The sequence below is a fragment of the Pan troglodytes genome, chromosome 11 (genome assembly GCF_028858775.2).
Source record: "Pan troglodytes isolate AG18354 chromosome 11, NHGRI_mPanTro3-v2.0_pri, whole genome shotgun sequence".
Taxonomy (NCBI): Eukaryota; Metazoa; Chordata; class Mammalia; order Primates; family Hominidae; genus Pan; species Pan troglodytes.
The window spans coordinates 6,561,640-6,577,912 of record NC_072409.2 but is presented as its reverse complement, the minus strand read 5'-3'; the positions used below and the strand labels follow the sequence as shown (position 1 = coordinate 6,577,912).

Genomic DNA, 16,273 nt, shown 5'->3' with positions numbered 1-16,273 from the left:
AAGTGAGCATGTGCAAGCCCCTCCCTCATCAAGGGTATTGGAATGGAAATGGACCATTGTTAAATACCAAGTTACAAGCTGCAATGCTTACAGCCCTCAAGAAGTCATCATTGGCCTTTTGTGGAGACTGGAGGAGGGAACTCATTGCAATACCACAGAGGACATGAAGATAAGGACCAGACTGAGGGGAAAAGCCGACCATTTTAATGTTCTTCACTATTAAAGCAAAGCAAGACAAGGATAATGAGCAGCATTCTTTCTCCTCAGAATATTTTTCAACCAGCCACTGGGGGGAAAATGACAAGGACAGTCAGCACGGAAAACGTTAGCATTGAAGGCTGAGACTTTTTGCATGCGAAACAAGTAAATACCTCTGGTATGGTGACTTAGATGAGAAATGTACTTCCCTGCACTAAAGCCTGTGCATAACCACACCCTTCCTTCCTTTATGCTTCAGACCCAGGGACCAGGGAGGAAGAGAGGGTGGGAGGAAGGGAGGGAAGGAAGGAGGGAGGGAGGAAAGGAGGGAGGCTATTTTCTTCATTACATTTCCAGGGAGCTCAGTTGGGTAAAGGGTGTTAGAAGAATCAAGCTATGATTTTCTATGTTACAACTTTATTTTAGAGCAGTTTTAGATTTACAGAAAAGCTGCAAAGATGCAATAGACAGTTCCCATGTCCCTCACCCCGTTTCCCCACTGTTAACATCTTCCATTACTACGGTACATTTGTCACAACAAGGAAACCAACACTGGTTACTCACTAATAACTGAACTCCAACCTTTATTTGGATTTCACCAGTTTTTCCATTAGTAACCCCTCCCTCCCTCCTTCCCTCCCTCCCTTCCTTCTTCTTCTTCTTCTTTTTTTTTTTTTGATGTAGTCTTGCTCTGTCACCCAGGCTGGAGTGCAGTGGCTCACTGCAACCTCCCGCGTAGCTGGGATTACAGGCGCCCGCCACCACGCCTGGCTGATTTTTGTATTTTTAGTAGAGACAGGGTTTCACCATGTTGGCCAGGCTGGTCTCGAACTCCTGACCTTGTAATCCACCCACCTGAGCCTCCGAAAGTGCTGGGATTACAGGCATGAGCCACCGCACCCGGCCCCATTAGTAACCTCTTTCTGTTTCAGGATCCAATCCAGGGTAGCACATTGCATTTAGCTGTGATCAGATCATGAATCTGTAATGCTTACATAGGTTCCCTAAATATGTGGTTTTCAGCCTCAGACTACTCCCCTAATCCTAGACACCTGTCCTCTGCCTAGCCCTTATCACCAAAAAGGGGCCCAGGGGGCACTGTGGATTATGTACAGTAAACACCTCTAGAGGGTGGTCCATGACGCCCCTCTGATCCACTAAGTCCTATGCTCACTGCTTAATGCACACCAGATTTTCTTCTGGGGTAAGGAAATGTTTTAGAACCAGACAGAGGTAGTGGATGTACACTATTGTGAATGCACGTCAAGCCAAGGAGCATTCACTTTAAAATGGTTAATTTCAAGTTATGTGAATTTCACCTTGATCTACAAAAGAGTCCTATGCTTCCTGGCACACTGTGGACACAACCATTCTTCATCGTGGGGATAACTCGGACCAAGCTTTCAAAATCACATCCCCCTCTGTGTAAATCCCGTCAGTGGTTTCTCACCGAATTAAGGATAAAATCCGAATTCTGCACCAGGGCCTAGAGGCACCTCCCTGACCCGAGACCTGCCTTCTACCTCCACTTCATCCCCCCTTCACGGGGCTGGCTCCTCCTTCTCACACTGCCTGCCTCAGTTTCCCCTACAAAGGCTTCCTCTGACTAGCCTAATCAGAAGGAGGCCCCCTTGTGTTTCCTGGCCACAGCCCCCGGTTAATCACCTGGAGTCATTTGTTAGGCTTCCTTGCCTGTCGGAGTTTCCTCTGTGGCCCTGGCACCTAACAGTGCCTGGCACAGAGCAAAGGGGCTCAGTGGATACTTTTTTTTTTTTTTTTGAGATGGAGTCTCATCTGTCACCCAGGCTGGAGTGCAATGGCACAATCTTGGCTCACTGCAACCTCTGTCTCCCAGGTTTAAGCAATTCTTCTGCCTCAGCCTCCTGAGTAGCTAGGATTATAGGCGCCCGCCACCATGCCCGGCTAATTTTATATTTTTAGTACAGACAGGGTTTTGCCATATTGGCTAGGCTGGTCTTGAACTCCTGACCTCAGGTGATCTGCCTACCTGGGCCTCCCAAAGTGCTGGGGAGTGGATATCTGTTGTTGAGCTGGATGAGGGAATGAATGAGATGATGGCCAACTCTCTTATTTCACTACTGGATGAGACCAGAGACAGAAGATGGATGAGAACAGAAGAAGCCGGCTGCTGCCCTGCAGGGAGCTGGCCCTGAGTACTGTGGGGACTGGTGGGGGTGTGGCGGTGGGGACAGAATCCTCATCAGCCACAGGGCCTGAGTTGGTCCAGGGAAGGGGCCCTGCACTGTCAGGAGCTGGGGAAATGAATTTTCTCTGGTCACTTTTCATTTCGTCTGACATTTCCCATAACAGTTTTTCATAAGGAAGCCCAATATCTGAAAAAGATACAGTGTCCCCAGAGCACAAAGTGGGGAAGGGGCAGGGTGAGGGAGTGCCAGCCTGCTTCCCTTGGCCCATCCCTTGGGCACCAGTGGAGACCGCTAGGGCTCTGAGAAACCAAGTTTTAAAACTAGGTTTTCAGAATACAGTTTTTGGAACATCTCAAAAACCTATGGTTTTCCTAAGGTATAATTTACATACAATAAGACTGCCCCTTTGTAGTAATATAGTTCTGAGTTTTGACAAACATGTACAGTTGTGTAACACCACCACAATTAAGATACAGAATATTCCCACCACCCCACATTCTCTTGTGCCCCTTTGGGGCCAAGTCCCTGTACCCTCCCCTAGGCAACCACGGATCTGATTTCTGTCCCTAAGGTTTTGTTTTTTTCCAGAATGTCATACATATGGAATCAGACAGTGAGCATCCTTTTCTGTCTGGCTTTTTTCACTTTTTCAAAAGCCTCTGATTTGAGACCAATGTTTAAACCTCAAAGCATTCATGTTTTCCTAATGCCGCTTGAGTAAGAAGCAAAAAGTAAAACTTACCTTCTGGAATACTTGATAGTTGGATTTGGACCATATATCAAGCTGAGGGGAAAGGAGAGAAGGATCATCAGCATCGGTCTTAGAATTCGGGACTTCAAGAAATAATATTGTAACTACTGTTAACCCTTCTTAAACTTGAAAAAAAAATCTCATCATAGAATAATAGGATCTCAGGGTTGAAAAGGATCTTAAATGTCCGACTTAATTTCTTCTTTATCCATTTGTAGGCAAGTTAAGAAAAGTCAATGAAGGAATACAGCAAGTCACCTTGAGGCACCTGCTGCTTCCAGGGCTCCTGCAAGCTGAGTCCCTGGCTCACTTTCAACTTTGATTCTCACCACGGTTCTTGCATTTCTCAATGCCAAGGTCAATGCTGCCTCAGGCCCTTTGCACTCGCTGTGCCCTTTGCCTGAATTGTTTTTCCCATAAACCCCCATGTGGCTCTTCTTATACTCCCTTGAGCTCAAATGTCACCTTATCAGAGAGGCATTTCCCAGTTACCTTATCTAAACATTCTTTCCAGTACCTGTTACCTTGATTCTCTTTACTTTTTTTTTTTTTTTTTTGAGATGGAGTCTGGCTCTGTCACCCAGGCTGGAGTGCAGTGGCGTGATCTCAGCTCACTGCAACCTGCATCTCCCGGGTTCAAGTGATTCTCCTGCTTCAGCCTCCTGAGTGGCTGGGACTATAGGCGTGCGTCACCATGCCTACTTAATTTTTGTATTTTTAGTAGAGATAGGGTTTCACTATGTTGGCCAGGCTGGTCTCAAACTCCTGACCTCAGGTGATCTGCCCCCCTTGGACTCCCAAAGTACTGGGATTACAGGCATGAGCCATTACACTGGACCCTCTTTACCATTTCAAAATTTAAAGTTTTCATAATATTTAAAACTGCCTGAAGCTCTGTTATTTCTTTGTTTACTTGTTTCCTGCCTGACTTGCCCACAGGATGGAAGTTCAGTGAGGATAGGAGGCTTGCCTTCCTTCCCACTGCCTCTCCAGGTCCAGAAATGGGGTCTGGCATGTTGTGGGCATCAGTAGGTCTTTTCTGAGTGGAGGAAAGCTGGCAGCATCCAGCTGCTGAGCACCTGTTCCATGCCAGGCACTGCACTAGGCCCTCCACACACACTCATGTAATCCCCAGAACTGGCCCACGTGACTGGCCCCATCAACAGTCTTATTCTCCAGATGGGGAAACAATAGCTCAGAGCCTTTCATGAGCCCAAGGCTATCTAGCGAGGCATCTTACAGATGGCCTCATCTGGTGGTGCTCAAATCCTGGCTGAGCATCAGAAGCCCCTGGGGGAAGGTTTTTGTTTTTTGATATACAGATTGCTCAGTTCCTCCCCTAGAGTATTGAATCAATGGCTGATGCAGGCCCAAGAGCCTGTTCCATTGTTTGTTTTGTAGCCCTGCTCCCAAGGGTAACTGACGCCCGGCTGGTCAGGAGCCCCTGTTCTAGGGCACCCCTACTTGATGAATGAGGAAGCTGGAGGAGGTGTGAGTTGGCATGTGGGTAGGGCTCACAGTAAACCCAGTCCAGTCCTCCTCTGGTCACACTTGGTCACACACAGCGTACTTCAGTAGCTCATTCTAACCAAAAACATTTTGGTTTTTACTGGTTTGCCTGATATACCAAATCAATGCCTTCTGTTTCAACAAATCAATGCCTTCTGTTTCAAGAGTTTAGAACAAATTAAGTATGGCAAAAATAGAACTACCCAAAATACAGTGCTGACAGAGACGGCTCAAGGGCAATGAGGAAACAAGAAAGCCATCACTGTGTCCCATAGGTGCTAAAAAGTTGACTTTAATATATGAGTTCAAGAGTTGAGTGAATGGAACACCTGGTCAATGGGCCTCTGGGAACCTGCCTTGGGGGTTGGCCAGCGGTCAGGTAGAGCCCTGGGCCATGGCGGTTTAGGCCTGTGTGGTGTGTGATTGATTTTGGAGCACCAGAAAGCATTGGGAAGCCATTGGACAGGAAAAGCCCTTTAAGAAGACAGGACAGGATGTGTTGCATTTGACCCAGGACACTTCAGAGCTCTGTGTCTATTCTGCGGAAGACACTAAAACCTGGCTTTCTGAAAACAGTGCTTGGAAATTAAAAGCAGGGCTGTGAACAGGCATATACATTTAGTTCTCCTGGCTTTTCCCTGTTCACAATTAGTTTCATGAAAATTTCACTGTGTTTGAAAACTTTTAGGACAGTAGAGAAGGTTAAGATGATTCTGAGGAGGCCACTCTGTACTTCCGCAGGAGAGGGCAGAGGTTCAGCTCATCGAACTCCATGACAAATCATGGAGGAGCTTTCACTGATCAAGCATTCATTCATTCAATAGGAAAAACGAACCTCAATCACCCACTTCTCCCTACCCCCACTGCCTGCACCATCTCCTTCTTGCATTGCCACAAAAACCCTCAACAGATCATCCTCCTTCTACTCTGGCTAAACTGCTCTTCAGAAAGGTGGTGTCAATTGCCAGTCAGTGCCCCCCACTTAAACCACTGGATGGAGTAAGAATTTTAAAGATCTTCCAGCGCTGGAATTATAATGTGACAGCTCAACAATCTGCAAGGGGAAAAGTGACATGTTACCTCCAGATGACTCTGAGGGAAACCTCAAAAGAAACATATGAAATTAATTCCCCACATTATCAATTCTGTTGAAGAAAACTACTGTTGGGCAGCTGGTCATATCTGGGAGGATAAATCCGGTTCGTATTACTTTCTCAGTGCCGCAGTTTAACCCAGGGCTTAACAAATGCAGCATTTAAAGATTATTCAGGGGTTGCAGGATGAATAAGAATGACTTTTGCATCGTTTAGTTGTACCAAAATTACTGCCAAGATGACAGGGAGAAGCCAAAGATTCCAAATCTCAGTTTTAGGAAGAGGAACACCGATGTCTGAACTTGGAACTAATATAGTTCTCCTTCCATTTTGAGCCCACAGCTGTTTCTTCTGAACTTCTTCACTGTTTACCCTTCCTGCCTGCTTACATCATACATAAGCAGACCAAGACATAAACACAAAGCCAAGAAAAACAGAAAAGAAGAATCTGCTAGATTAAAAAGTTACAGTTTTTATTTAAAAGATAAACATATTTAAAAATCCTTCAGTATCTGCAAAATGTCTTAATTTAAAAAAATCTAGAGAAAAATATGCATAGGTTTAATGAAAACATGGCCTCTCCAGCCTCATTGTGGATTCTCAAAACACACCACATTTATTCAAAGTGAGGATGACGCTCTTTTTAAAAGGTTTAAATATATTATTCAGGACCCTAGGGAAAAGCTCCTACCATCTGGGACAGAAGGACCTTAGATAATACGGTCTATTTACCTGGTGCGCATGGGTGAAAAAGGGACCCCTTAACCATAGGGCCCTCTTTTGCTAGGAGTGCACAGCAGGTGGTTCGTACTTGATTTTCTGCTAGATTTATGCCAAAGAAAGCCAGAAATGAGCATTCTGGAGTCAATGTCCTGCCTCTCCTCAGGGCCAGGAAGATTTCAGAAATTCATTTCAGGGAGCCAGGACTGATCCAAGTGAATATTTATTAGCTTCAGCTTATTTACTGCAGAGGCAGACATGGCTACCAATTCTTTGCTGGCTGCAATATTCAAAAAAGGAGCATTCTGGAAGCTGCAAACCTTCAACCTGATGAACAAAAAATTATTCTGAACTATATAGTGTCAGGAAAAAGAAAGCGAAGCACCCTTCAGTATTCTGAGCAAGCATAAGAAAGATCTGAAAACACAAAAGTCAACCTTGTGGTAATTGGTGGCTGAGTCTGCAGTCTCAGGAGCAGCCTCCTGGCCTCTGGGGATTGCAGTAAGTATTTTAAGGGTGGGGTGTGGTCTGTTCTCAGGTGAAATGAAAACAAACCTTGCAGATGACCAACTGCTTCAGCACAGACACGTCTGTTCTCAGGGCAAACACCAAGACATCAAAAGACCTCTTGACACACAGGAAGAACTGGTGAAAATGGTGACAAATCAAATTTATTCACTGACAAGAACAATCAGAGCGACCCAGTATCAGCAGGCAGGTGATTCTGTCTGCAATGCTGACCACCACCACCACCTCCATCACAACCAGCAAGGGCAGATGCCATTTACCGATGAAGATGACGCATTCGGCCTGCCCTTTACCTGCGTTACTTTTAAAATCCTTTTGGCAATAACATGAGGTTGATAAAACCATTTCCAATTCACAGATGAGGATGCTGAGGCTCAGAGAAGTTAGGCGACTTGTCCACCATTGCATAGTTAATGCGAGGTGGGGGAATTTGAAACCAGGTCTGTGTGCAGAGGCCCAGCTCTTACCCTGGGAGGAAGAGACTGCCTTCCAGTTAGACAGCAGGCAGGATGCCGGGGCTGCGCGCTCCCTAAGCTGTCACTTGCGCAGCTCTTCTGGGAGCATAGTTCTGCTTTGAGGCCTGCTGCTGTGACAACCACTGCCACTAAAATTCATGTAACAGCAAGTGAACATTTTGGCAGCTTATCAGAAAGTTATCAATTCTTTACTTCATTTCAAAAAACAGTGGAATCGATTCAAAATTATCTAAATAAAACTCGTAAGCCACACGAGGTTCCAACTTTTAGAACCTCTATTTAGTAGCTTCGTCTTGCAAGGTGAACAGGTGATAGGCCTATCAGTTTGGGTAGAATGCTGCAAACCAGCTATGGTGACGGATCTCTCCATGTTGTTACCCACATTTTCCAAACCATAAACTTCTATGTGGTCACCCTCTCAAATCTGCTGACCCTCCCCAGAGAATAAAAGAGTGAACAAGAGCCTCACCCAAGAACACAGTGTTACAGGTCTATTATTCTTCAACTTTTCACTTTCAATCAGGACATGCATTTGTTACTAAAAAACTGCTGAAAGCACAATTTCAGGGCATCCTCTGCATATGAATTAAACTGGATTCCCCTTTCCCTGGCTTTCACCCTTCCCCCTAGAAGTAACAAGAGGCCATTTTTCTGAAGGTCGTCTGAACAATTTCAAAGGCTATAACAAATCAAAATGTTCCCTGCATCTGATATCAAACAGGGCTGATGCCAACACTTATTAGAGAAATCAGATTCAGCTCCCCACCCTCTCGACCCACATGCACACACACAGCCAACTTTGAAGTGGGAAGAATGCGGGGATCAGAAATTACCCTGGAGACAGCTCTGGCTGTCTTTGAAGGTTTCCTTTGATACCACCATTTCTTTTCCTCTCTTATGCTCGGAGGCTAAAAGCTGCCTTTTTTATTGATATGGGGTAATTAATGAAGCTATAGCATTAACATAACCTAAATCCCCCAAAAAGATAAATTCAAACGAGACACATTTTTTTTTTTTCAGTTAAGTCTGACTGGTATAAGATCAGGACAATGGCCAGGTATTCATCTTCAATCCTGCCTTTTAACATGCTGAGTCATGGCTCTTGCTACTCCCTGAGTACAATGAATAAGTGGTTGGTAAGTCTGAAAAGCATTTTTATTTTATTAGAGGAATCAGGCTATTGGTCCTTGGTATCAAAAATATGCACTGCAGGTAAAGAGACAGGATGCTAGGGTCATGGCGGTGGTTGTTAGAGCAAAGTGCAAAGTGATAGCCTTGCTGGGCTGCATTCTGATGGGGAAAAAACCTGCAAGGTCTGGAAATTAGGGGTGGTGCTGGGCCACTACAGCAGCAAGAAGGATAATGAAACTTTCGAATGTGCTGGTTGCTTTGGGCTTGGAGGACAGAGACAACCACAGAGGCAGAAGTTAAGCCCATAGGAGGCTTCCTGAGCCACACCCAGGGCCTCTGTGGCTGTGCTCCAGGAGACTGCAGCAAAACACCCCCCTGCAGCCACCTAGGCACCAACTCAGCAAACGCAGGCTGCGTCCCGGGAGCAGTGACGTCTCCAGCAACAACGTGCTCTTGTAGAACACATGTCAGGCCCCAAGGGCTCCTTCCAGACGCCACATTTCATTTGGGATGTGCCAGACAATTCAACACATTAATTGCACTAATGCCTAGATTGTATATAAATAAAGTACACACACACAGAGTACTCAAAATAGAGCACTAATAATGTCTGCATGGTTTATTTTTATCATTTGTGAAGTGCTCTGAAAAAAGGGGCTAATCAAATTGGCTAGGATGAGATTCTGAGCGGAATCTTAAGCTTAAGCACTGCTTAAGCACTGCTTGGGCCAACGCATACAGTTGTAAAGGGGGACGCAAGGCTTCCTGTCCAACCACATTTCTGATGTCAACCAGGGTCCCAAATGCACAGCCATTTTCCTTCGGAGAAAGAGAGAGGCCGGGCTAATCTCTCATCAGGAGGGCCCGAGGTCTCCCTTTACTCGTGTGTCTCCTTTATCCTCTGACTTATTTACAACTTCAATTACTACCGCTCCTTTTAGTCCCCATTTCTCATTTTTGATTCTCCACTTTCCATTCCAGCTTAAGCATTTTCATATCCCAAGTAGGCTTTTTCATCATCTCCTCCCAGACAGGACTGGGCTCCTACCGTGCTCCTGGCACAGAAGTGCACCCTACAGACAGACAGTCACACGATGGAGCCTGTGCCCTTGAGGAGCTCCTGGTAGATGCAGGATTGAGATCCAGCCCTGTGTGGCTGTGGGCAACGTTACCATTCTAGGTCTCAGTTTCTCCATGTGTAAGATGAGTCTAAGAGCAGCGCCTGTCTCATGATGCTGTGAGGAGGATTCGACAGCCACCGTGGGCAAAGTTCGCTTTGTGCAGTGCCTGCCTGACCAACGTATGTTAGTATTGTTAGTATTTTTATTAATTGCAAGATGGACATGTAAATAATCATGATGCACCACTAGGAAAAGATTGTTCTGAATTCTATGGGTGTGTGGATAATGATGATAACTCTGTGCTGTAAGGAGAGGCAAACCCAGGTTGGCCATCTCTAGAGCCCATGTTCATAAGCAAAGAGGCTCTTGGGAAAATGGAGACAGGATGGGAAAGAAGATGGCATTCAGCCAGTGTAAAGGGAAGAGTAAAACTTTGTCAGCTGGACTAGGAGGGATCCCAGGGCAAAAGGCACAAAACATGCAAATACGTGAAAGAGTGTGGCATGTCATGGAAGCTACAGGGAGCACGCGGCTGGAGATAAGATGAGGTGTGTGTAGAGAATGATGCCAGATGAAGTCAGAAAGGAAGGCAGGGGCTGCGCCATGAGGCATTTAGACGCCTTGCAGAGGAGTCTGGATTTTATGCTACAAGCCAGAGTTTTCAGAAGTATATTCTACAAAATGGCAATGTCACAATATGCTCTAAGAATAAAAGAAGATAAAAAGAATTTGGTGGCCAAATAAGTTAGGAAAATATTGCATACTCTCTACTCCCTGTAAGATATTCATAAGGCACATCAGCAAACTGGTTTCCACAGTAAAGAAACCCACTGAACTTTCTCTAACCCAGAGTTTCTCAAACTTGTTTGACCATGCATTGCTTTCTGCCTAACATCTATTAATATCCTACTTTCCTACTTTGGGGAGGGCTGCTTTGGGCAAGGGGGAGATGGCAAAAAGAAAGAGAATCATCCGCTCGCATGTGTATTTTAGGAAGACAGCTCTGGAAGCCAAGTGAAGGACAGACTGTGAGGGAAGCAAGACTGGAGACTAGAAGTGAGGCGGTGCGTGCATTCTTCAGTGCAGAGATAATGAGAGCCGGAGAGGAGCGAGAGGGGTGGAGAGGGATGGGGGGCCCAGTTTGAGAGTTACTTAAGAGGGAGAACTGCCAGTAATCACTGACAGCCTAGACCAGCGGGATGAAGGGAAGAAAGCTTTAACCAATTAGGTGGTGGTACTGTTAACCAAGATAAGGAAAAGAGGAGGGAAACTGAGTGTAGGGAGAGAGATGATGAGTTTTGTTTTAGACAGGCTAAACTTGAGGAACATGGGAAGTCTGATCTAGAAACAAATCATGAGTGATCCTTGTGTGGGTGACGTGGATGAGAATGGCCAAAGAGAATGCGCAGAGGGAGAAGAAAACTCTGGGAAACTGGGAAGTCAAGGGGGAAGACAAGAAAGAAGGAAGTAACTGGAGCAGCTGAGGAGGGGCGATCAGAGGTGTTTTGGAAGCACCATACCTATGAGACTCTATATTCCAAGACTGTTATTTTAAGTTAGAATAAAAATAATACTAGTTATCATTTACTGAGTATTGACTAGATGGCAAAGTGCCAAGTGCTTTATGTGTACTACTTCAGACACTTTCAGTAAGGGGCAATTAAATAGAGTGTTAAAGGTATCATGCAAAGTAGGTAAATTTCCACTCCTCCTTACGATCTCAATTCAGAGCATGCTTCATTTGCACCCTAAGTTTGGTAACTCTAGTAGCACGGTCCTGATTATGACTCACCTTTCTACGTATTTGTTCTTCATCTCTCCAATTCGTTTGTAAGTCCTTGGCAAGCAAGGGCTATGTGTTGTACCAGGAGTGACTATGAAGTTGTCAACTTTGAAAAAACCCAACAAGAATGGCATCTCAAAATGCCACTGCCCATGGTCTCTGCGAGGGTATACACTACCCTCAGTGCTGCGTCTCCTGCTGACCAACAGTGTGGAACCTTCTGGAGCAGCTGTCAGAGTTTACAAATCAGACGCACAGACTACACCTGACTGATTACTCACTTTACATGCATGCTCCAAAGACATTTGGTTTTTCCAAAAAGAAAAAGGAAATCTCCCCTCAATGAATGATTTGGTATCAACGAGGAAATTTACGAGAACTGGGCACAGTCCTTGGAGCAGGAGTTGCATCCCACGTAGACAACACTTGTGTGGAATGTGGAAATGCTGGGTTACTTGTTCAAAACACACATCTCATTATATCACGGGCTATGCTTCTTATGTAACGCCCTGCTATGTGCTAAGCCACAGTTACCACCTTTTTTTGAAGAACATTCTATTCTCATTATAATGTGGCTGTTGGGTGGTGAGTGCTAGTATTCATACTAACAAACGTTTACATTTTAATGAGAGTCACGAGGAAGGAAAGGCTCCCGATGGGGTGGGGAGACCAGGCTCCGTGCTGAGAGTGGCCTGGAAGAGTGTGGGGCATCTCAGGCACGGTGTTCATTACACTCTGGTGCAAACACAAATGAAGGCTGTCAGCTCCCATCAGCATCCTCTGATGCTCTCTGTGGAGCCATATGGAGACTGTGCAGTCAAAAGGAATTAGGGGTTCACAAGGGTGAACTTTCCATGAAACAAGTCACCCGTGGAAATAACACGTCTTCTTTCAACAGCAGTATTCAATATATGCTGCTGTGCACAGCCACTTCCTAAGGGCGACTTGTTAGTTTTGTGGAAAAAGAGTGTCATCAGGTTGTGTCAAATGAATGGGAATTTTCCTCGTGGTTCTAGGAAAAGCAAAATGCTGAACCTTGGGCTACTGAGGAGCTGCTTGACTTGGGGAAAAAAATCCATTTCCTCAGAAGACACATTTAATGAGGCAACTGGGGTCTAAGGTGATAAATTAGAAATTCAACTAAGGGCATCAGGCTTAGAGGAAAAAGCAGAAGCTTGATGGAGAATGCAAGCAGAGAGAATGACATGCTTTTTCACAAAGTGTGCATCCTCACGCTGACAAATCTATGTTTGCTGATCATTTCCGCTATGATTGCTAGTTTTTAATGCCATTCATCTGGAATTCGACTACACTTGTTCTGGGATACAGAAAACCAAGGAACACACAAGACTCCACAATGCTTACCTTGCCATCTTCTGTGTAGACATTCTCGTTATATCCCTTTACTATTGTTCGATCAATGAACAGGCTCCGCATGACGACGATCACTTTCAACACCTTTCCCAAGGTCACCTGCCAAAACACATGTAAGCTGACGCTTGAACATGCAATCACACAAAGTTGGGCAGGGGTGTGAGAAGAAATGACCACCTGGCCAATCCAGTGAGACTGGATTCATGGTGCTGGCCCTGTGGATCCTCCAGCACTGGAAAATGAACTCTCAATAACAGCAAGTTCTTTCTGTAATCACTGAAAAATGTTTTGGGCCTCAACTCGTCTAACTTCCCTAAATTTATTTATATTTTTGGCTTACAAACTCTGAGGATAAGTTTCATATGTTTACTGTCTGCTGGAAAAAGTAAAATCCTTCCCTTTCCCATTTTAAGATTTTCTTTTTCAAAGGCGAGGATTCTACAATTCTGGCAATTATAGGATTTAGTGAGCACGTTGTTTCGTACTATGTCGTGGCCCTATGTATACCTATGCAATATGTACACAGTACAATATACAGAGCAAAGGCAAGTACCAAATGCCTCTTGGTTGAACTATCTATCTATAGTAACTGGTAAAAGTGGAAAAGCAATAGCAAATAAAGTCAGGAGGTAAAAGGAAAGTAGCTGAATTTTATCTTCAAAAAAGAAACATGATCCTGGAAATACATTTAAGTGCTTTTACTCTCAGAACCTAAGCACATATTATACATTTTTTAAAAAAATCCTAAAAAAAGTGCAGTTTCATGTATGCCAGGGAAAAAGGAACCTGCTGTGCTTGCTGGAATAGGCTCAGCACCAAGAATAGAAACTGCACCTTCCCTTCTTTAGGGACACTATGGTGTGGATATGGCTGTTTCCCCCCACCAAAACTCAGGTTGAAATTTTATCCCCAGTGTGGTGTTGGGAGGTGGGGCCTAGTGGGGGGTGTTTGGGTCAAGGAGGCGGATCCCTCAGAAATGGCTGGGTTCATTCTTGACGTCCTGTGTCCCTGCTCTGGCAAGACGGATCAGCTCCCTCGAGAGTGGGTTGTTATAAAGCCAGGATACCCCTTGGGTTTTGGCCTTCACACGTGTCTGCCTCCCCTTAGACCTTCCACCATGTTGCGATGTTTGTGATGCGGTGCAACACAAAAGCCCTCGCCAGATGGTGAAGCAGATACGGGCATCATGCTTCTTATACTTCCTAACCGGCAGAACTGTGAGCTTAATCTCTTTTCCTGTAAACTACCCAGCTTCATGTATTTGGTTATAGCGACAATAAACAATATACGGATGAAGACGAGGGGCTCACGTAACTCTTCTAAGACTTTGCTAAAGCTTTTCATTTCGTATATGAGACCCTGGACGCAGACCCCAGCCTGGGACCCACCCGCCCATAGTCCGAGTCGCTCTGATGAGGTTTTGACGTCACAGAATTTGCTGAAAGAAAGCCCTGCTGAGCTGCCTAAGGTAAGAGCCTTAGCCCCAGATGGCAATCCTGATCCTTCAACTCCGACCTGCCGTCAGTTTCTGGGGATGCCACCTCCAATCACCCCTTCCTTATATCCCCATTCCTTGCAGTTTTCCAACTGATCATCCTCAACAACAACCTTCCTCCTTCCTTGATTAGTCCTGGGTATCAGTGAACACCCCCAACATTTGATTCCTTCAATAATTTCAAGCGTTAGGTTGATAGCTCTATTTCTGTATACTTTAAATAGTACTGAATACAAACATGGTTAAGAAAAAACATTTATTTACATTTAAGGGACTGCTAATAAAGGCATCCTATTTCTGTATAACACTTTTAAATATTGTCACACCATGTAATGTTTAGTGGGTCTCTTTATTTTTTGTTGTCCTATGTCCAATCAATGGGTCATTTTTTTGTGTTACTGAAAATCCCTATCTAAGGATGCCAATAAACCATGGAGGTAGAGTGAGTAACTCTGTCTTTAGTTAACATGGAGCCTACTGGAAGAAAGGGAGGGAGGGAAAGCAACTGAGTTACAGTTGTTTTTTTTTTTTCTTTGAGGCAAAGTCTTGCTCTTTCACCCAGGCTGGAGTGCAGTGGTGTGATCTCGGCTCACTGCAACGTCCATCTCCCAGGTTCAAGCGATTCTCCTGCCTCAGCCTCCCGAGTAGCTGGGACTATAGGTGCGCACAACCACATCTGGCTAAGTTTTTTGTATTTTTAGTAGAGATGGGGTTTCACCATGTTGGCCAGGCTGATCTCAAACTCCTGACCTCAAGTGATCTGTCTGCCTTGGCCTCCCAAAGTGCTGGGATTACAGGCATGAGCCACCACGCCCGGCCAAGTTACAGTTTTGTAGTTACAGACACTGAAATCGATACCTTCTCACTAGGCTAAAGTGAACGTAGGTCCCACACATTCTCCACAGCTCTCCTCTGGAAGGGCCACTGTTTGTAACTGCACATTTTAACTTTCTTTGCTAATAAGCCTAGGTGACTAAGCAATTGTTTCCTGAAACATCAAAACCTGGCTGATATTAATTAAATGATAAATTGCCTTTGTAATTTAAGTTTCTTAAGATGGATTTTAGAAATACACACTAATAACACCAGAAATTTTATATTCAAATTTTTTTCTATTAAAAGTTAATTTTGGTATTTTAAAGTTAACTAATACTTAAAAATATAAATGTTTATTATGGAAAAATCTAAAATTAGAGAACAAAGGAAGAAGACAGTTGTTCCTGGTCTTGAGATGGAAAGATAATCACCATTAACATTTTGGGGTACTTCCTTTCAATCATTTTATTATCAAAGGCTTATGGTTTTTGAATTTCTAACATCGTTATAATGAAACTATATATATATATATTTTCTTTCTTTTTTCTTTTTCTGAAACAGAGTCTCACTCTGTCGCCCAGGCTGGACTGCAGTGGTGCCATCTCGGCTCACTGTAAACTCCGCCTCCCGGGTTCAAGCGATTTTCCTGCCTCAGCCTCCTGAGTAGCTGGGATTACATGCGTGCGCCACCACCCCCGGCTAATTTTTGTATTTTTAGTAGAGACGGGGTTTCACCATGTTGACCAGGCTGGTCTTGAACTCCTGACCTCATGGTCCGCCCGCCTTGGCCTCCCAAAGTGTTGGGATTACAGGCGCAAGCCACCACACCCAGCCATGTATATTTTCAAATCAAATTTTTCCTTAAAACTATGACAAGTATTGTTCCATACTGCTATATAGTCTTCACAATCAGTGTTGCATTGCTGCACGACATTCTACTGAAAGGATATCCTATAATTTCTTTAACCATTCTCCTATTGGTGGACATTCGGGTTACTTCCAAGTTTCCCCTAATATAAATATGGCCGCAGTGTATACTTTTGTTCACAAAGTTTTCACCACATTTGGAATTATTTCCCTAGATTTGCAAAGTCATAATTACTGTGGCA

The 16,273-nt window shown here is 44.6% G+C and overlaps 1 protein-coding gene across 4 annotated transcripts in view; it reads right to left on the bottom strand.

Annotated features, from left to right (window-relative positions):
* The window catches only part of MED27 (mediator complex subunit 27), a 217,687-nt gene that overhangs the window by 20,855 nt on the left and 180,559 nt on the right, over positions 1-16,273 (bottom strand). For 3 of the 4 annotated variants that reach the window (XR_010148555.1, XR_010148556.1, XM_016961905.3), the window contains 2 exons: positions 12,845-12,952; positions 3,109-3,150 (listed from right to left, as the gene is read on the bottom strand). Coding sequence is in view for 2 of the 4 variants with exons in the window: in XM_016961905.3 (XP_016817394.1) it covers positions 3,109-3,150; positions 12,845-12,952 (150 nt within the window). In the remaining 2 variants the exon portion in view is untranslated. Of the gene's footprint in view, positions 1-3,108; positions 3,151-6,920; positions 7,086-12,844; positions 12,953-16,273 lie in introns of those variants that run through there. The other variant, XM_054659203.2, reaches the window with a different exon arrangement.